This window comes from Scophthalmus maximus, chromosome 13 (assembly GCF_022379125.1).
Source record: "Scophthalmus maximus strain ysfricsl-2021 chromosome 13, ASM2237912v1, whole genome shotgun sequence".
In the NCBI taxonomy this organism is placed as follows: domain Eukaryota; kingdom Metazoa; phylum Chordata; class Actinopteri; order Pleuronectiformes; family Scophthalmidae; genus Scophthalmus; species Scophthalmus maximus.
The window spans coordinates 22737584-22760105 of NC_061527.1; the positions used below are offsets into that span (position 1 = coordinate 22737584).

A 22522-nucleotide genomic window follows, 5' to 3' on the forward strand; every position below is an offset into this window, starting at 1 on the left:
CTGACGTCATTTTCAGACTCCATTGTGACTTCTTCATGACAATACTTGATCCATCCATCCATCGTCTACCGCTTTATCCATTTAAGGGTCGCGGGGGGGCTGGAGCCAATCCCAGCTAACATTTGGCGAGAGGAGGGGGACACCCTGGACAGGTCGGCAGCCTATCGCAGGGCCACATACAGAGACGGACAACTCTTCACTCTCACATTCACACCTACGGTCAATTTAGATTCTCCAATTATCCTAACCCCATTCTGTCTTTGGACTGAGGGAGGAAGCCGGAGAATCCGGAGGGAACCCACGCATACACGGGGAGAACATGCAAACCCCACACAGAAAGGCCCTGGTTGAACCGGGATTCAAACCCAGACCCTTCTTGCTGTGATGCGAAAGTGCTAACCACTATGCCAACGTGCAGCCCTACATTACTTGATATGGTATATAAATAATACATTATTTTCTGGTCAATATACGCTATAGATTGTCTCCATAGCCCTATTATTTGTGGGGATATCTCAGAAAATGTGTTGACCTTTGACCAATCAGTTCTAAAAGTTAATCAAATGAAAATGCCTTCCAAAAATGTTTGATGAAAATCTATCCATAGAAAAGAACAACATTCCATTTGTTCACTTGCTTTAATGGAGAATAGCAGCGAAATGACAATAATCAAACATGTCATGAGCAGCTGAAAGTGCCGGTAAGTTTACATCTCAAATGTGTTATCAACTTCCTGTTTCGCTACGTGCACAGCATAAGGGACCGTAGTGCAATATTCCCTATCTCCCCCCGAGCCTTTAACATGCCAAAACGAGAGGCCGTATGCACCATGAACACATAACCAAAGTGTACAACATCAACACAACACCCACAGAGCCTACGGTAAGGTTAACCCATAGAATAGTCCTGGTGGAGTCATCCTGGTGGACCGGCACAGGCCCGTCACCGGCAGCGACACGTTGGGCTCCGACGGGGGGGAAGCCACAGGGGCCTCAGAAGCTGGCAGCAATGCGCGAAGGCCGTCCCGGCCGGATGTTTCCCGACCCGGCACCGCTGGCACGGCAGAAGTGGGCTGCGCCCCGCGCTGGGGAGAGTTTGCTGAAGTCAGTGCTGGTGGCGGAGCGGGCCCCGTCTCTGTCACTGGCGTCACGGGGCCACTCACGAGGTCAGGCAGCCGAGGCGTCACAACGGGTGCTGGCACGGCAACGCGAGTCGCCAGATCGTCGTAGATCGATCGGGGTGGCGGCTGGTTGTTGTGAACAGGGTAGAACTTGCGCAGGCACCTCTGGTTCCGAAGCGTGACCCTGCCCGACCCGTCAATCTTGATCACTCAAATGTGTTATCAACTTCCTGTTCTGCTACGTGCAACATCCTTAAGGACTGTAGTGCAATATTCCCTAATCCACACGCACACACACACGCACGCAAGAACGAACGCACACGCACACACAGACAGTGGTGGAAAAGGTTAATAATTGAATACATGATGCTGTGTTCTCACTGCCCTTAGGCCAGAACACATTATAACAGTTCACATAGCACCAACTGATGTTTAGTGTAGTTGGTTGATATTTTGTCCAAAATACATCACGTTTGGTGCAAGCGATATTTTTTGTGTATTCCAAAAACTGTCAGGCATTTTTTTGGGCAACTGATATTTGAGTCTGTGGCATACATGGATACAAAATTAATATAATTATATTTTTGTGAATTTTTGAGCTGTGCACATTAACAAACTGGTTGAGTTTTTCTGTAAAAAGAGATTCTGGTTGTGTCAAGACAACAAATTGGTCCATAACCCTCTTTTGTTAGTTTTAATCTCATGTTTTACATCTCTCCACTCTTTAATATCCAGGGCTTCATGTTAGATTTGATATCCATGCATCTTATCAATTCCCTGTTTAAGATTCAGTAGGAATTGTCCAGTTCACATTCATGAAAATTGAAATAGTGATACAATAGTATAGCAGATGTAACATATCCCCTTGTAGTTTTACTCTTGTGTGTGTGCACGGGCGACATACAGTAATCTGTATGCTGCGAACAGAAAAACTCTTCATGATCAAACAGGTCCTTTGTTCTGATGTCGGTCGGGAGGGGGGTTTGAGTTGCTGTTTTATGATTACAGTACATTCAGTTAGCTGACGCTTTTGTCCAAAGTGATTTACATTAAGTTTTATTCAACCGAGAAGATATTACCCAAAAAGTGCAAGAATCATGCGAGTACAGTCTGAACAGGTGAGTTTTCAGTCTGCACAGAAAAATTTAAGGATATCTGCTATTCCCTCAGTAAACAAGCACCTCATTGGAAGCACACAGCCTTGACTGTCGATGACCGCCTAGAAAAGTCAACTTTAATCGCGCACCTTGTCATGATTCTGCCCCATGACTTTCTGTTGACTCTTTAAGTCTTTTTGGTTCATTCATGGACAGTTGATTTTGATTTGGGTGTTCCCTTGTTGTGCTTTTCCTTGTGTATTGGTTTCTTGGTCCCTTGTAGTTGTTTCCTGTTTTATTTTGAAATCCATTTCCCTGTGTTGCTTCACTTCCTGTCCTGTGTCTAGTTTCTGGTGTCTTGTTTTTCCTGTGCCTCCTGCCCCTGTGATTGTCTGCACCTGTTCCTAATGTGTCTCACCTGTATTCTATTAGCCCCGCCCTCCTTGTGTGTGTTTAGTCTCTGTGCTTCCCCTTTGTCTGTGTTGGGTCGTCTTGTTGTCTTCCTGGGTATGTTCCTGTTGTTTTCCTGGCCGTCTTCCCTGGGATGTTCCTGTTGTTTTTCCCCGGCCTGTTTCTGCTGTTTTCCCCAGTCTGTTTCTGCTGTTTTCCCCATTCTGTTTCTGTGCTTTTCCCCCTGGCTCCAGTATTTGGGTTACCTGTTTTTCCCGCTCTTGTGGACACCTTTAGTTGTATTTTGTTTATCATTTAATATCCTTTTTCACCACCTCTGCATTTGGGTCCTGCTTCCTGCTTAAACCGTGACACCACTACTCTTATTCCAATGAGAAGATGCAACTTTTTTTATATACATGTAACCGTTATTGTTTTTGCATATAACGGATTCGGCCACCTTCTCGTCACTATTAATCTAAATGGTTAATGTGCAGGATTCTGGGGAAAAAAGAAAATCCTAATAATGAAACAGTAGGAGACACAGCAGTGCACCTGGAATATATCCTCTTTTTGTAAACAACTAATGCACTTTCTTATCGTCAACCTGTTGTGTACAACTGCCTGTGAGTGTAAACTTAAATTCAGGAACATTTTCCTCTTTATTAAACTTCCAACCACTTTATTAGTGAGTGCCAGTTCCATCGGACTGCTTTGGGTCAAACTACAGGGCTGCTTTCATTTGCAATTCCGAGTTTATTGTTTTGCTGCCTGCCAGTGTACAGCAATGAATTCCAAGTAAATAGTCTTATTTAAGCATTGTTTGCGTGATAGCGATACATTTTCATGCAAATTGGCCCTCTACATTATTGTGGGCAGTCTGACTCAAAGCCTTTGCTAATAGCCATGAATATTCATCCTGCTGCGGGTCGAGACAAATGAGCGAGGAACAGACATATGATCAAATGCCAACAACCAGTTACAGGGAGGCTCCTTCCCAGAGATTTGTGGCCCATATTATCTGCTTTAGTGGCCCATTATGGCTGCCTAATATCACACTGTAAATCAGTAATTTTCTACCAGGGACGGGCAGAGCAGGTACAGTAGCAATGCACTGCTACGAGTGGGAGAGGAGGGCAGGTGAGGGGAGGGGGCGGATTTGCGGACGAGGCAAGGGCACGATGAAGGGTCTTCTCTGCAGAGGGATCATTAAAAAGGACAGAAACAGCTGACTGGAGAGGTTGGTTTGCCATTTAAATCTTAGTAGGACATAATATGTTTGGAAATGGGTTGAACAATTTGTCAATTTAGAACATGTCCCAGTGTGTTACGACCCAAATCTTTTAACTTTTTCATGATTGATAGTTAAAGGTTTCATCTTTTGTCAAATTTGTCCCTCAACAAATTTAACAATTGGGCAATAAATGTCCAAAGATAAACAACATGAAATTACTGAGTTTAAATATCAATCTTTTGATCTGAGAATCAGTCCTAGAACAGGTAACGTCGGAATTGGGTAATGGTAAAAGGACTGTATTTACTATATAGCGCTTTTCTAGTCATATAGACCACTCAAAGCATTTTACAGGAAAGTCACATTCACCCATTCACACAGGTTCATACAGCTGCTATTTAACGTGCATTTTTCTGTTAAATTCATACACTGTCGGAAGAGGCGTCAGAGGCAAGATAGGGTTAAGTGTCTTGCCTAAGGACACAACTGCATGTGGACTGGCGGAAGCTGGGATCGAACCGCCAAACCTTCGGGTTGGTGGACGAACGACTCTACGTCCAGGTATCAATATTTCAATATCAATCCCCACTTCACAACCAACTTTCTAGAGAAACCGTGCTTTCTGTGTATGAAGTGCAATATAACAGCAGACACAGTAAGAACGTTATATGTTAACAGTTGGGGTTTTTAAATTTATTTATTTACTGTACTTAATACTATTTATATAATGGATTTTATATAAAATAACTTATAATATTAATTTATATAATAATATTTACTACATAAACATCTAGCTATTTGTACTCTGATGTCAAATATGGTCCTAAGATTCTATAGAAAAATCTTGAATTTAGATTTTTTAAATGGATGTGTAGGAAACCTTTATAAAGTAGAATGAGACCATGCACTTTCTCATCATGGGATGTGATCAGCTTGTCATCGCTCTTCTCCAGACAGTGACTCAGGGGTCTGACTGTGATGATCACAGTGAGCTGAGTCATAGACGCCTCTTCTGTGTGATCATCACCTTCCGAGTGTGGGTTTATGTGAAACCCTCACAGCTCCTCTCATTTGCAAATCTGGTTTGCTGTGTCGTTTTGTTTTTTTCCAAATCCATGCACATCTGCATCGTGTTGATGATGCCAGGCAGTCACAGAAGTAAAGCCATAGATTTGTATTCTTGACGGCAGCTCATGTTTAATTTTCTAACAGAATTACATCAACTTTTATACTGTGGCTGTGGCCAGTATGACTAATACTGCAACATCTGAGAGACCAGACAGGATAAGAGCAAGTACATTGTACCACTTAATGTTGAAACAGTAAATTCATTCTGAGTTGGCAATGTCAGGCCAGAATAAATGTGATTGAACATCGATCGAGGATAAAGTTTTTCCAAAGTAAATAATATGAATTCCATCGTCCGTAAATGTTGAAAGACACTGGATGAGAGCAAAACATCAGTGCACTGAACACTGAAAACATATCCTGGGTATGTTGAACTCGCTTCGTAGTACAGGCTCTAGGTGGATTTGCCTTAACACAGCTGGTGGCCAACTGCTCTACACGCCAGACAAGGCACGTCAAATAAGTTTAGACGCATATTGCATGATATTGCAATGAACAAAGGTGTAATGATCCAGCAGCAGCAGCAAAACATGTCTGTGCCAAATCGCCAGTTTTCAAAGTGACCCCACTGCGGTTACCGTTCGCCTTGCAGTGGCGAGACGATTATTTAAAAGCCATTTTCACATTGAAGCATTTTATCTCTATTTCAGTGACAGTGCGACTCGCGGGTGACACAGACAAGCGGGACTTCAATCTCTGATCTCGTAAACTTCAATCTCTGATCTCGTAAACTTCAATCTCTGATCTCGTAAACTTCTTCTTTTTACTCTTAAATGCAGTTTTCGTGAATTAACACTACCTGACATGGGGCAGGAAGCGTAGCCTTATATGGTATAAATGGGTGGTTAATCGTTTGATGAATCCACTGCGGCAAAGTGCAATAGGTTCTTCAAAATGCAGCAAACATAGAAGTTAAAACTTCACAAACACACAACAAAACGGATGGAAAGGGGCCAAAATGACCAAAAATATTTAAGATATACAGTATGAAAGTATTTTCTACTAACCTGGGTTCCTTCTTCCTTTCAGGTATCCCACAACATTGTAGATTTTCTTGTAGGATAGCTGGCTTCCAACCGTCAGCATAATCTTCTTCCGCTCTAGCAAAAAAGAATGAACAACTATTAAAGCTACGAAGGAAACAAAAAAAAAATACCACTTTGAAATTCTCTTCAAGTTTTTTTTTTAACTATTCTTACCATCCTTGGTCAGTTTGTTGTCATTAAGCCAGTTATAATAATACTTATTTATAAATTATAAAATGTTAAATTAATAATATATACATATTAGTATATTACTACTAATATGTAGTTACTGAGCTACACTGAATCAGGACAGAATTAATTCTCTCCATTGTGAGGATATGGGAGGATACTGAGCACCCATTGTGATAGTAACCGGCCAGGGAGAGGACATGACAAATGTCAAAGATGCGGTTTGGGAAATCATGTTTCAAAAATCTGCAGTAAGAAATACCATTTGGAGAAAAACCAACCAACATTCGAGGACCATGATTAATTTCTGACGCTTCGTGTTCAATCAACAGGCTAGTTTTTGGCAGCGTTGACCGATTCATTCACTCTTTGAACCACTTTAGCCCAAAGCCTTTTTAGCTGAACCCAATCTCCTACAACATGTTTATGCAGTACTGCTTTGTCTTTGTTCATGCTTAGCAACTCGTGAAAATAAAAATGTGTATTGTCAGCTTAAAGGGGCAGTAAGCGATTTTAATCCATCCCGATTTTTTCTGTCAAATTCAGCGAAAAATGTCTTCACGTTCCGCTGGCTTTCGGTTCTGTGTGTGCTGTGAAAAAAACAAAAACAGTTTTGTGGCGCATCCCCGGCTCTGTAAGGGAGTCGGTTCTCCTCCACAGTCGCCAAGTGGTTGCTCATTTCGGGTTTTCCCTGTAATATTGTAATATTGACCCAATTATGTAAAGTGCCATGAGACAATGCATGTTGTGATTTGGCACTATACAAGTCAAATTGAACAAATCAAATTGAATTGTAAATTGACAGCATGAAAAAATTGGTGTTTGCCTCACCACACAAAACTGTGTGCAGACACCCCGAGAGACGTGCTAGCAACAGACGCTACGACTTAGGCGTCTTGGTTAGCGCGTCTCCCACACCGCGGCTGTGGGTTCGAGCTCCACCCAGTGCAGGCGGAAAAAAAATAACAATCTTTCTCCAAAAACGGTCACTGAACCTTGAAGCGACAGTAGACATAATAGACAAAATAGACAAAAAAGTAGACGTAATTGGCCAAGTTTTCCAAAAAACTTCAGAACAATTTCACATCAGGAAGGACATCTGTTTTGGTTTTTTTGTTTTGGTGATAAAGCAACTGTACTTGCATGTTCTGATTCTGCCCTTCAACCATGTACATAAATGAACCAAACAGATGCCAAATATAATGACTTACATTTGAAGTCTGAAATTCAAACTGGCTCACACACAGACAGGAAAAGAAGACCACACTCAGACACACACCAGACAGACAGACACACACACACACACACACACACACCGTACAGTGCCACACAATGCATTTGGCAGAGCAGTCTGCCAGCTCTGCTTCCTCGCTGGGCAGCTGCGAGCTCCGGGGGCGGATGGTGGCTGGATATCAGAGGGAAGTACAGACGAGGTGCCAGTAAAGATGTGTAGCAGGGGCTCAAACCGTGTGTGACAGAGGCCCCCTGCCCACAGCACCGCACCAAAGCACAGCAGCCCACTTTCCCAGCGCATGCTTTGCTCCTGTTTAATACATTATAAAAATCCGCCGCCTTTTTTTTCCATAGGTGCCACATAACCCATTTATCACTTTTGACACTGGCACAAATGACTCTGGCTAAAGAGCCGGGATGGAACGTGCGGCCCTGTTTGTGTATTCAATCTGCAGACGCACTCAGCCAGAGAGATTTGTCATGGAGTAAATCCACTTTATGATGAATGGGTTTACAGATAGGAATGTTTTTACAGGTAAGAGGTGACTCTGAGTTGAGTTTTGAGAGATGATGAAAATATTTAAAAGGGACTACAGTACATGTCTGATGTGATGTGAATAGTGAAAGCAGATATTTCCATTGCCCCTCTCTGTATGTTTTCATCAAGAGGCTGCGCCATTTTCTACCTGCTGCTTCTAAAATAATATCCAATGAAGTTCAGCCCACCTACTATTGGAGGAATTGCCGTCTAGTTTGCTGCACAAATTGCACCCCCCCCCCCCCCCTTGGATGGAAACAATTCTTCATCACGTCTCCGTGCCCAGGATGTTTCTGGGCGTCAACCTTTGAGTCGGACTGCGCGGTAGAGTGGGCGTGTTTATTTGTGGTTTAGAACGTAATTGCCGTGCAACAATCTGAAATGAAGTGTCTCACTTTCACTGCATTGTTTTCACTGCTCCCTCACTTCATCGATTCTTTTGTTGCTCCACCACCACAGCTCTCTCTCTCTCTCTCTCTCTCTCTCTCTCTCTCTCTCTCTCTCTCTCTCTCTCTCTCTCTCTCTCTCTCTCTCTCTCTCTCTCGCTGTAGCTGCGATCAGGGGCCAACTTTGAATTATGTGTTCGCAATCAACAAATCTTGCATAGTATGCCTGTAAGTGCAAATGAATATGTTCTCACTAGCATTTAAAGGATTAACCTACTTAATAAATGTTAGGCCTACGTGCACACTAGCATTTTCATTGTTACCACTGCGTCTAAGTGGCCTACACAAGCACATATCTGCCTGCATTTGTCCAGCTGCTAGGCACATTTTATTTTCCTTGGACTAAACACAGCCAGCTATACTTATCTTTATGCTAAGCTATGCTAACCTAGTGTGACCATATTTTCAAACCTCCAAACTGGGACATTTACGCAAACTGCCATTTACTGTATGAGCTTATGGTGCAATAGGATTTTTCATCAGCACGGACAGCTCCTCAGCAGGTGGAAATCGTGTCTCCCAAAATCGGACCAAATCTTAATGTGAAAGATTATAATTATATCACACCAGTAAACACAAAACACAAGGATTGCATTGGTGTAACACATATTCATTTATCTATTATCAGATCAGTGCCCTCCATTAATCGCAAATGTATTGTGATTAATGTGATTTCTATTTTCATTAGTGCCTATCTATTTGCAGCGCTACACGCACAGTTTGACTCAACTTTGAAACACCACCAGTAGCGAGTGATTGCAACTTGCAATAAAGCGAGCCGATTTTATCACCTACAGACTCTTTAAAGTGCCACCAAATGAAAAGAGCGGATGTGGAGTTTAAATTCAGACGCATCTAAGTGCTATTCTCTGCAGGGCATTAAATGCAGAGTTGATACGAAAATTTCAGTAGGTGAATGTGGGAAACCTGCGCACAGCAATCAATAGTGGTATAATTACAGGGCCTGGGAGTCCTTTCTATAGAGCCATTTCAAGTTGTTCTGCTTGGCTCGTCGCTCCCTCCGCAGCCTTGCAATGTAATTGGCACGGAAATATATGTTACACTTTTGCCATTTGTTCGGAGTGGGAAAGGGGACGAGGGGGGGGGGGGGGGGGGGGGGGGTGCATAGGCTAAAAAGTTAAAAGAGAAGGAAACGGGACAAAGACAGAATCTAAATTTGAAATTTAGACACAGCTTTGAATCTTCGACAACTTTAAGATGAATGTGGGATTGCATGTAAATGTATACGAGTGTGGGTCCAGACAAAGAGGAGAGCGGAAGGAGGAGTCAAAGTACTATAGCACACAAACTATGGCATTACATTGTACATCTAACCTTAGTGGGTTCATATATCTTTGGCTATATGGTGATGTGAGGATTTTTGGTTTGTTTTTGAAAAGCCCCGCTTCTTTGTGTGGTTTTCATGGTTCTGGCCGAGAATCCCATTTGACCTGGAACCCCCTCACACTCTTCTGAATGAATTCAGTAGGGGCATAACCATGCAGTTCACACAATGTACTTTTTGTCATGAATTAGTGCAGCTGAAGAGCAGGCATAAACGTATTTTTTAGTCAACAGCTTACGACAAAAATAAAGATTGAGTAGTTTAAAAGTTGAAGTGGTGGTTCGTGCTGGCGGGTTAACTTTAATCACACTTCAATATTTACATCAACACCCTCACTCCAATGAGGCGTCTGAGCTCAAGACAGATAAGTGTGCTTCTCAACAGCAGAAACACGTGTGCGTGTTCTTGTCCGTGTATACGTGTGTAGATGTGTGTGCACTCAGTCCGCCTTGCCAGGGCAAACAGGGGCTGGCAACACCCTCAGAGGTAGTAATGGACAAGCCTGGTAATTGTCTGGTCAACGGACAAACCTCTCAGGTAGAGTCGCAGCCAAAGCCCCGAGGCCGGATGGGGACAGGGTGTGTTCAGTGAATTAATCAATCTAAAAGAGCTGAAGTGAGGTGGATGTGCGCTCTCAAACGCTCTCACACGCACACACGCACGTACGCACGCACGCACGCACGCACGCACACACACACACAACAGTAGAACAAAAAACAAAGTATTTAATCAGGTGGGCAAATATACATAAAAGAAAGAGCCCAGCAATGTTCAAGACTTGTATCAATGCTGAAATACAAATGTCGCATTTTTCTTTCAAAATAATGTTGCATATGCAAAAAGCATAAAGGGAGAAACATTAAAACTCAGCTCACAAATTTACACTAAATAGACAGTAAAGTTTGGTCACTTTTTTGGATAATAACAATACATTACAGACTAGAACACTTCTGAAGACATTTGGAATGTGCTTACTTAGTGTGTTCTTCAGAACTACCTGCTTAAATGCTAAGGTGCCCTAGCAAGCACATGCATTCATAATTTTTTTTGCACAGCATTTGTTCACACGCTGGAGGACTGAGAGTACTGTGAGGGCAACCACGTCATCTCTTCAAGGTCTGGCAATCTCCATGGAGGCCCCCTGAACAATTAACCAATGACCAGCCAATACAGCCAGCCTTAATTGAAAGGGAATTAAATGAGAAAAATACGGAGGAAAGGGAATTTAAAAAAGGGAGAAAAAAATTAAAGGAGGCAGACAGATGGAAACAAATGATAGTGGGATCCCCAAGAGTGGTCAGAGGTGCAGCCAATCGATTGGAGACAGATTACAGCTCTCTCTCTCTCTCTCTCTCTTTTCCTTCCCTTTTGTCTCTCTCCCTCTCTCATGCCAATTCTCTCCCACTTTCGAACTCATTGGATGTAATGGGACCACTTCGAAAAAAGACACCTACATTGCAGGACCATTGGATGTACATTAAGCTCGCGCTGCACAGATGCCTTCTCTCAGATAGCAGGGACAATCTTACGCACACACACACATGCGCGCACGCACACACACACACACACACACACACACACACACACACACACACACACACACACACACACACACACACACACACACACACACACACACACACACACACACACACACACACACACACACACACACACACAATCAAGCACCCCCTTGCTCTCCCTCTTTCTCATTGTGTTACTCTCGCTTCAAATCTAACAATACCCCTGCCAGAACCTGAACTGCATCTGAAACATCATTTGGATCACATGACAAAAAATGTCATCTGACAGAAATGCAACTTAAAAGACATTTAACAACCGATAGACCCCAAAATCAGTAAAAAAAAAAAGTCAATAAACCATAAGACACCAAAAATTAGACAAACCAATAAGTGGCCTAGAATGACAAGTACAATCTCCTGGACACCAACATATCTTAAAATAATAATATGCAAACCAATACTACTTACATTTTTCTGAAATGCCTCCATGATCTTAACCTCCACAACTAAAAACAATATTGAGGGATGAGTATTCCACACATGCGTTTTTGGGGGTACATCATTGATTATCTGTGTGTCTCATTCGGGCAGCATGGGTGCGTGACAGTAACAAACTGTGTGTGTCTGCGGCCTTGTGAATGACTGTTATCTGTGCAACATGGGAAACAGCAGAAAGCATTGTTCCAGTCGGTGACCAGCTGCTCGGATTTATTGGGGAACAAATGGAAATGGACAGACTGTACGCGCATACGATGGGAAAACATGCTGGCAACAGGAGATGGCGATTCCAGGGTGGGATGGAGGGTGGGGAGGTGAGTGGAAGCTCAAAATAAAGGAGGAGGACTCAGAATGAGGGAGAGCAGGAGCAGGGGGTGGCAGTGTGCTAGAGGCCTGCAGTGAGGATGCTGAGATGAGAGGGGATGTACACTCTTAAATGTAGGAATTATCACTTTAAACTGTATCAACTCATCTCTCTTTCGCTTTCACTCATAAAAAAAGCTGCCTAAGCACATACACCAGCATGCACAGTCATACACCTCTATATGCCATCGAGAATGTTCGTTTTACCCAGAATGGAGAAGTACCTTGAGGGATCTTGCCAATATTTCAAATGATCACCAAACTCATGGCATTATGGCTATGCAGACTTACAGTGAAGAAGGACCAGTTAGTCTCACATAGAGGATTTGTATAAACTTATTATACCCGAGTTATACCCGGATGGTGCCCTTGTAGGACCTTTCTGTGTGTGAAATAAATAGCGTGGCTTGGACTGAGCCATGCAACACCATTACAGCCAACAGCAACAGGGGCCATCCGTGCTAGTGCACACCACAAGGGAAAGAAGATGAGAAGAGTGGAGTCAGGGGTAAGGGGACAGTGGGAGCAAGAAGATACTGCAAATTCAAGGATAACCAGGGGAAGATGAAGGATGAGAATGACAGGCACAGAGAGAGAGAGCCAACAAAGAAACACACAGGGCCAGTGAAAAAAGTTATAATAATAATAATAATTCATTTTATGTATGGGCCCCTTTCTCAAAACTCAAGGTCTCCTTACAGAATCAACAATAAAAACACTCAGTCCATCCAACAAGGAGTCATAAAAGCAGGCAATATAACAACAACATAATAATAATAATAATAATAAAAACAAGAGAAAGGGTGGGGTCATTCAAAGTGTAGGAAATGGTGTCAAAAGCCACACTCAGGTCCAAGAGGATGAGGATTGTTAGAAGTCCAGAGTCCGCAGCCATGAGGAGGTCATTGGTTATTTTACCAAGAGCTGTTTCGGTGCTATGAAGGGGACGGAAGCCTGATTGGAAGTGTTCATAGAGACTATTGTGGGAAAGGTGTTCATGAATCTGAGAGGCAACTGTTTTTTCAAGAATTTTTGAAGGAAGGGGAGGTTGGAGATTGGGCGGAGATTGTTGAAGTTGCTGGGGTCGGCACCAGGTTTCTTGAGAATGGGGGTTATTGCAGCCGATTTGAGGGGTGATGGAACAGTACCAGAGATGAGAGAGAAATGGATAATTGCAGTTATAAGAGGGGTCAGGGAGTGAAAGCAAGCTTTAACCAGTATAGTGGGGAGAGGATCAAATTGGCAAGTTGATGGTTTAGATATGCAGACAAGGTTGATTATTTCAGCAGCAGAGGGGAGGGTAAAGTCAGAGAAAGGATGAGGGGAAGAAATTTGAAAGTCAGGGGAGGGTTTGAGGGTTGAGATCTGGGGGGCTTACTGCTGATGGATACGGTCAATTTTAGTATTAAAAAATGTCGTAATGGAATTACAGGAGGAGGAGTGGTGGACCAGAAGGAGGTAATAGGTGAAGATTTGTTGAGATGGAAACAGACAGACAGGAGAGAGCGAAGCCGGAGGAGCTCAGAAGCCGTATACTGGAATAAACCAGCCACGGGATGGTGGAAGAGCAGCAGGGTAATCCAGACGAGTGCAGACCAGATGAAGATCCTGCAGTCCCACATAGTGAGTTTGGACGACGGAATGGAGTCGTGGAGCCGGGTGATGAATCAAACCGGTAGCTAGGCTAGGCTAGGCTGATGTTAGCTCGCTCACACGCTCGGACTCAAACACACCAGAGTGACAACAGAAACTATGTACATCAGAAGATAGTGGATGGATTTTATGGATGGATTGACTCTAGCTTGAGTCCAATTACACAGTCCGCTTGTCCGTAAAACACTTTAAAAGTTACCGGTGAGTAAAAATTACCGGTGAGTAGCGGCAGCAAATCGCCCTGCCGTTATGGGTGTGTTGACACTTCTACAGGCAACTAATGGGGTGGCCCACTAGGAATTGTCCTCATATGCGCCTTTTCCACCAACGGGAACCAAGTTCCAGTCCCGGGTTGGTCCTGGGGCCGGTTCGCAACTGGTTTCAGGGTGGAACCAGTTGCGAACTGGTTTGTGTTTCCACTGGCAAGAGAGCCACGTCATGACCTTACTGTAAACGTCTGCAAACGTCTCTGCCTTGCGAGCAACCTCACGGCAGCTTCAATCATAACGACAGCAATGGCAAACCTTGTCGCAGTTCTCCAAGTGTTAGTCCTCGCTTTGAAAGCCTATGTAGACAGCCAAACACAACTTCTCGCACGAATTTGTGCTTCACGTCCCTCTCCTGTGCTCGGTTACTATGGTCGGAGATTACGCTCGAGACGAAAGGTAATTGTCTATCACGTTTTTGTTCGTATAGACGTTGAACGTACAAGCAAGCTGGCTAGCTCAATATAGCAAAGCTAGTATCTTATGATTGAATACAGTAAAGATACGCCGTCTTCTTTCATTTCAGTTAGTGTTGCTGCTGATGGCAAGGCAGAGGTCACATGCTCTCTGGGCGCACCCACGATCTCACCACTGGTGGGACACAATTGTTCCTGATTTCAGCCTGCAACAATTCGTGCACAATTTCCGTGTGTCCCGGGAATCGTTCAACTACATCTGTGACCGTCTAAGCACTTCCTTGATGAGAAGGAATATGAACTACCATTTGTGTGTCCCAATACAAAAACGGGTAGCAATTGGCCTCTGGAAGCTGGCCACCGGCAGTGAATACAGGACCATCAGCCATTTGTTTGGAGTAGGCCTGAGCACTGTTTTTAATTGTGTTCAGGAATTCTGCAATGCTGCCATCATGGTGCTGCTTCCTATGCACATTAGAAGTCCTGATGCTGACAAGTTGGTCGAAATGGCTACTTTCTTTGAAAACCGCTGGCGAATGCCACAGTGTGTTGGTGCAATAGATGGAAGCTACATTCCAATAATTGCACCAGAGGAGTATCCCAGACACTACTACAACCGGAAAGGATGGCATTCAGTGGTGTTGCAGGCAGTTGTGGATGGCAAAGGACTTTTCTGGGATGTCTGTGTAGGCTATCCAGGGAGTGTGCACGACGCCAGAGTGCTGAGACTTCTTTGGGAAGTCCTCTCTGACGGGGAACTATTAGGACAAAACAAGCTGACTATCTCTGGCTGGGAAGTTGGACATTACCTGATAGGTGACCCGGTGTCAGGGTTGAGCAGGAACTGGACCCAAATGCAAAGGTGATGAAAAAAGGATGTTTAATAATAAAACAAAAACCAGCATACAACTAAAGGTGTCCACGAAATGTAGCAAACAAACGATAATCCAAATACTGGAGCCAGGGGGAAAAAATGCAAAAACAGACCGGGGCAAATAGCAGGAACAGACAGGAACAGACCGGGCCAGACAGCAAGAAAAAAACAGACGATCCAACAACAGACAAAGGGAAGCACAGAGACTAAATACACACAAGGAGGGCAGGGCAATTAGAACACAGGTGAGATACATTAGGAACAGGTGCAGACAATCACAGGGGCAGGAGACACAGGAAAAAACAAGACACCAGAAACTAGACACAGGACAGGAAGTGAAACAACACAAGGAACTAATTCAAAATAAAACAGGAAATGAAAACACAAGATCATGACACCCGGCTTATCCCCATGCAGGATTGGCTCATGAAACCCTTTTCAGACACATGAAGACTGACCCCAGAACAGCACAAGTACAATTACAGACCAAGCAGCGCGCGCCATGTTCCTCACATTTGTGAGGAACATGGCGATCATTTTGCAGAGGTGCACGATAGGCATATTGACATTCAGCCACAACCACATGTTCAAGCATTACCTGACCATGGTAATCAAGAAGGGGCAAACGTTAGAGCTGCTTTGATGAACTACTTCAACAGAGGGGACGAGTCGGTTTTTTTCTTCCTTACAATTACAACACTTTATGCTTTTTTTGTGTGCAAGACTGCCATATTTTGTATTTCCCTTTATAAAACAAATAGAAAAAGAATAACAGTTGTCCTTTTTTTATTGTTTATTCTGGTATAAAAAAAAGAAATGTAAAAAAATTCAAACAAACGTGCAAAATAAAAAAAACAAAATGTACAAAATAAAAAACAAATGTACAGAATTCAAAGATACGTGCAAAATACAATAAAAATCTCTGAAAGTGACAGTGTTGTGCAAAGTCCTTTTGAGGGCGCAGTATTTATTTTGACTGGGCCTCCATCACAGCCACCATGCGCCCCACCAGCCTAAATAACGCTGTGTTGTCCTTGTCCATTTTGTCAAGCAAGGCGTTGATTGCGTTCCTCGTTTCTTCCCTGCTGTGCCGAATGAATCGTTGTGTACTCATAACACTTTAAATGACACATTTGTGCAGGGGATTAAATATACTCCTGCTAGATGTAACTCATATATTTCAATATTATATTCTTAATATTTGCATAGTGTAAATTGTTAAAGACTACTCTATACATAACACAGCAAATCTTATCCTGTCTGGCCTTTCCAGATGTGGCGCTTCCTGAGCTGCATGATGGTGCCGGTGACCTACAGGACAAGGGCGATGGAAGAACAACGTCGCCAACGGCTTTGACGGCAGACAACTCTGTAAACAACAACAAAAAATCTTTAAATACAAAGTTTTTCCAAACAATATATGATGTTAGACCTTTGTGATCGAAATGCTATGTGAGACGCCGGTAGGTGAGCAATGGCAGCACGTTTTCTATTGTTTAGCTGGCTAGCTTGCTATCGTCACGGGGTAGCCGTACAACATCCATATAACACTCTTATAAGAATGTAAGCTCATTACGCCGCCAGGTAAATGAATAGCTGGTCGGGGAACAGGGTGAAACATTTGCAATATGGAACTTACCGGTATCAGAGGAGCTTTGTTCGAGCGACTCATCCCCCTATGCTCCTGTAGGTAAACATGACGGTCTGTCGCCGAGTTCCGAGTCCAGGAGGTCGAAGTGTGGCGATTTTCTCGGCCGCCCACTGCCGCTTCGCCCCAGGTCCTTCTTCTGGTCCCGGTGGTCTTTTTAAAAAAGTTTGTTACTAATTTGCTCGGCGGTCCGTTCGTAGCCCACCGTAGCCATCTCCTTCTGCAGCTGTTCCAGGGTGGCTTTTGTGCGAGTGGCACCCTCCAACTTTTCCTGGATCTCAGTTGAAGACCACAGTGCAAGGAGACAATTGGTCTCCTCCACGGACCACTGTTTTGTTTTTGCGTTCATGGTTTGAAGCGTGTTTTAAAAAATGGTGGTCAATGTTTTAGTTGGTGTGTTTTGGTTTTGATAATCCCGCCCCCGACCCCCTACGCAAGCAGTTCCCAATTTCAGACCAGCTCAAAGCTGGTGCCGCTCTGGATCCAGTTTTTCCAGCCGGGAACCGGTTCTCTCGCGGTGGAAAACAAAAGAACTGGTTCCCGATTGGGCACTGGCTCCGAACCGGCCCTGATTTTGCCTCGGTGGAAAAGGGGTAATAGTCCCGAAGGCAAGTCTATGGTGGAGAGCACTCCAAGAGTTGAACGGCATGGAGATAGAATATACATGTATCTGAAAAGCTACTTGATGGATTGGTCCGAAATTTGGTCCAGACTTGCATTGTTCCCCAGCGATGAACTTTTGGTATTCCCATGACTTTTCCCCAAGAAACATCATGGTATTAAAAATTTCAGTTCTTCTTTAAATACCTCCACAACAAGATAAGATAAGATAAGATATACCTATATTCGTCCCATAATGGGGAAATTTGGGTGGGTATGTATGTATGTTTTTCCTCAAATTGAAAGGGTTGCTGTGACATTTGGGACATATACCCATGGTCCTGAGAGAATGAGCTGTAAAAACTTTGATCCTCATCCATAATCATCAGTTTGTCCAATAGTTACATACCGTTTATGAATTGCAAAAGTAACAATCCCAATCTGACCTTTACTTTGTTTGACTGTATGTGCTTGGTTAAAAATGTTAGTACAATGACACTAATCTAAGATGGTGAACAATAACATTAAGAACATACCTAGTTTACATCGGAATGGTATCAGGCACTTGTGTGTACATGTTTGTCCGTCTTAAATATCATTTTTCATTCCTGTGAAAACAGTTAATGAACCATAAATTTACACACTGTACAGGGGTGGTGACAGAAACCTCACAGCAACATACCTTGTGTCAAAATCGGAGACAAATGAAATTAACCTTATCAATATAGTTAGATGCCTCCAGAGGTAGGACAACACGTGCATTGCGTTAAACCAGCCCTTAAAAGTAATTCCTTCATCACTTATACCAAATTGTTCACTTCCATTTTTGTCCCCAAATGTTTGTCTCCTTGATTTCGTTATGCACTAGCACTTTCCTGGTTGAATGACAGGGGGAAACAGCCCTCATGTACTCATCTATTTCTGGGCAAAGAAAATTAAACTCTTACTATATATTTTTTCCTTGTCTTTCTTTGTTTTTTTTTACATGTATTTTCTGCTTGAATTTATATGTGGTTTGCATAAAAGGAGACAGAGACAGTGCTTTATTTGTGTATTGCTGTCCTCCTTCATAAGATAGCTTATATGCTGAATGTCTTTTTTTCCCCCACAATCACTTTACAATAATTTTTGCTCTGAAGGCCTGTGATGTACTGCCCCAATTCCTTCATATTCACTTTTGGTGGCTAACTTTGCCTTCAAGGAGGAATGTGGAAACAATCATCAAGTACAATCATATGTAAGTATCTCTTATGTACTCTATCTATTAATTCTCCTTTTGTGTGGAGTAAGGTCTGAGTGGCACCTACTGTGAGATCTTGTCCCTGCATCTCTTCTCTCACCTCATTCACAATAGGTTAATTAACAACTGCATCTCATTTATGATGTTCTGACCATGAGGCTCAGCCAAAAGCCTAGTCAAATTTCAAGGCAATCAAAATTGTACTGCAATGAAATAGTTTAAGTAATTAAGCAGCACAAAATAACATGACCAAAGATGGCATACAAGTACAATGAAATGGGAATGTAATAAATGGAGGGTTAGTTAGAAGGTGTATAAATAAAGTTCCTTTGACTGCTAATGTTTTTAAAGTTTTTTTTTTAAAGATTTAAACATGAAATAATGGAGTGAGAGAAACATTCTACATGAGTCACTGACCAGCCTGCAGGGCCACAGGTAGAACAGTCTATAACATATAGATTAAATGTTATCTCTGCAGGCCTCCTTACCTTTATTCCTACTGCTTTTTCTTTATCTGCTCTTAGGGTCAACAGTTTCTCAAGCAGCCGTCAGACGTTAAGAGCCGTTCATTTCCCTCTCCTGGCATCAATTAAACTCCTAAAAACTCATCTCTGTTCCTATAACAAACAGATTTAGAAGTTGTTGTTTTCGATAGCCTTCAACTTAACATTATCAAGCAGCAAATAATGTTTTGCTTAAGTTATATAAAGATATGTCCCAATGACCTGCTATGTAAACCAACATAGCTTGCAAAATACCATTAATTGGCTTCACCAATATAAACAAAAGTTCTCTGAGGCATGCTATAGTCCATATGGAAGGCCCACCCCACAAGTTGACAGGATTGGCTCCTTAGGTATGTGATGAATAAAAGTCTGGCTGATTTTGACATTGTCATTGGACACTCCAGTTCAAGGTGGATATATAAATCCCCACTCTTCCCATGTGGGCGGTCTTGTATTTCCTCCTGCAAGCTTGGGTCCTCTACCAGAGGCCTGGGAGCCTGAGGGTTTTTACGCAGTATCTGAGATGTACCTAGGACTTCACTCTTTTGGACAGGGATCTCAGATGTTGTTCCCGGAATCTGCTGGAACCCCTGTTTGGGAGTTACAACCCTGAGAGTACTGATAAGCACTGCCTTCACTTTCCACATCTTTTCAAGCTCCTCTTTCAGCCCTTGGTATTTTTCGAGCTTCTCACGCTCCTTTTTCTTGATGTTGCTATCGCTTGGGATTGCTACATCTCTCACTACTGCCGTCTTAGTTGCTTGTTGACCAACATTAGGTCAGATTGGTTCCCCTTTCAACATTTTATCAGTTGGATCTTGAAGTCCCACAGAATCTTACCACAGTCATTCTCAACCACCTTTGGAGGTGTCTTCTGGCATTGGAACTTCCAGCCCACCGAACAACTTCCCTCAGACCCGGTTCTTCTACGGTGTTCAGTGGTCTGCAGTCAGTTGCCACCCACAATGTAGTTTCAGTAAGTCTGCGGATATTCCCACACTCTAAAATAGTGCTTTGGCGAAGCAGTTGCCCGCTGACATTAGTTGCACCTGTACGCTTAAGGTTGCAGGTGGTAGATCAGACTCAAAGTACTTTGGTGATGGACACAATATGGACGGATGGGTTGTATTATCCTTTATAGTCTTTCTTAAAATCCTAATCAATTGATCAAGGTTAGACACTGCTTTTACATGTGATTAAAAGAAACCTATGTTGAGTAGATATTGGAAGAGAAAAGTGGTCTCTGATTCAAATGTTTATTGTTTTGTTGACCCATCCATCAATCCTAACCTTCTCCCTTTGTGAGACTTTGGGGCCATCTTACAGAATTTGACTTCTCCTTCCCTCAACTCATACTTGCAATCACTTTTGCATCTACTGATATCACAACAAATACTAACATGTCTTGCTTTTGCTCATGATAGCACCAATGTATTACTGCAACACTAGAAACATTCTCTCATCTCATAAGAATCAAGGGTAGCATCGATGAAAAAATACAAATATACTACAACTGCATCTTATCAGTTCAGATTCAGACAGGCTGATATCCAGTATTAAATGAAAGGCTAAGACCCACCTCACATGGATATCAGCAGACAAGTAAATCACTTGAACCTTTGACTGCCTCTAACTCTCACGCATCTCTCCCAGTCCTTTCCAGATTGAATGCAAAATTAGCACTCTCTTTTTGAAGGGAGCCACTGATCCCATAGATCACAAATAGCTTTTGTGGTTAACAATTACAAATAAAGTCCACCGGATATGGCAGCATCATGTTCTGGCTGGACTGTGACTTAATTCTGTGTAATCTTTCAAGGTCCATTGGGTATGTGACATCTTAGGCATGTGTATGTATCTGCATATGAAGACCTTACTTTATTTAATGTATGGAGATGGAGAACACTGCCTTAAGAACACATGATCATCCCCCTATATTCAAATTAAAAGACATAATTTAGCAATTTCTGGCTAAAGACTTTGCCTGCCTGAACTCTGTAATATACAGTGTCAGACATTCCTTGCTCCCTTGATATGGTTATCCTTGTCATACAGTATGCCACATTTTGTCTGGGAGTATATGCGTACAAATTGGAATTAAAGTACTCTCTCTCTCTAATCTTAGAGAGGTTGTGGGGACAAAGAAAGAAGAACAGAAATTAAAATTAAAAAGAAAAAAACAAGCAGTGGAAATACGTTTTTTACAGGGAGAGGGAGTTCCATATTTGGCCTTGTGTAACCTTCGTGGATGAAATGAAAGTTTAAGAGCGAGAAAAAAGAAAGATAAAGAGGGTGAAGTTGCATGAAAACATGATGATTCTGAAATACTTCCAGTGGACTATAGAGGGGATGAGACAGTTGGGTCAAGCCTGTGACAAAAGCACAGATTACATGATTTCCATGAGTCAGCATACGGGCTGAATGGTATAGGAGAGCTAGGCAGTGGAAAATATCCATTTTGATAAAGCAGAGTGTTGAAAAATGCAGCTACTGCTCTCCTGTACATATTGTACAAGAGAGCAGCATGGTTGTTATTTTTACATGAGTAATTTCTTCAATGATAAATCAATCATCAAAATAGAATATTTTCTGCAGATCAATTAATAAATATTAATTTCCACCCTAGCCTGAATCAAATACAGGAGGGGCATTTTTAGTGTAATAAAAGACACAACAGTGACAAGCCCTGCAACTCTCCTCAGTGTGATTGAAAAGGATCCCTGCAGAGCTTGCAAATGGAATGCAGCAGGAGGACAGATGATGATATAATCAAGATTGATATTGTGCCTGATGCTTGTTAATTGAATGTCTCCTCTTTTCATACATGCAGTGAACTCTGCATGCTCACTGAAATAGGAACAGAATCAATCCCTGTTTCTATCACCCATCTCATCCATCCTTCACCGCGTGGTTCAGTATGTGGTGGCAGCTTTGCTTAGAAAAGTTGTCTTACTTGAATTACTAAAACTAAATAAATGCCATTAGATCACATCCAAAGTCAATGCGAATATGCGAGTAGAAGTGAATATCCTGTCAATCACCTCAGATGAAACAAATGACACAATGCAAAATTTGCGCCATATGCTTCACTTCATTAAGTTGAAATATTTGAACTTCAGTGAAATATTTGCGAGCCGTTGCGACGTCACTGAAGTCAGCATCCGTCAGAGAACAGGGGGATATTTGCAAG

General features: G+C 42.6%; 1 protein-coding gene across 2 annotated transcripts in view; it reads right to left on the reverse strand.

Annotated features, from left to right (window-relative positions):
• The window catches only part of LOC118318635 (inactive N-acetylated-alpha-linked acidic dipeptidase-like protein 2), a 398478-nt gene that overhangs the window by 131626 nt on the left and 244330 nt on the right, over nt 1-22522 (reverse strand). For both annotated transcript variants that reach the window (XM_047336974.1, XM_035648477.2), the window contains one exon: nt 5977-6069. In XM_047336974.1, the coding sequence (XP_047192930.1) occupies nt 5977-6069 (93 nt within the window). The remainder of the gene's footprint in view (nt 1-5976; nt 6070-22522) is intronic.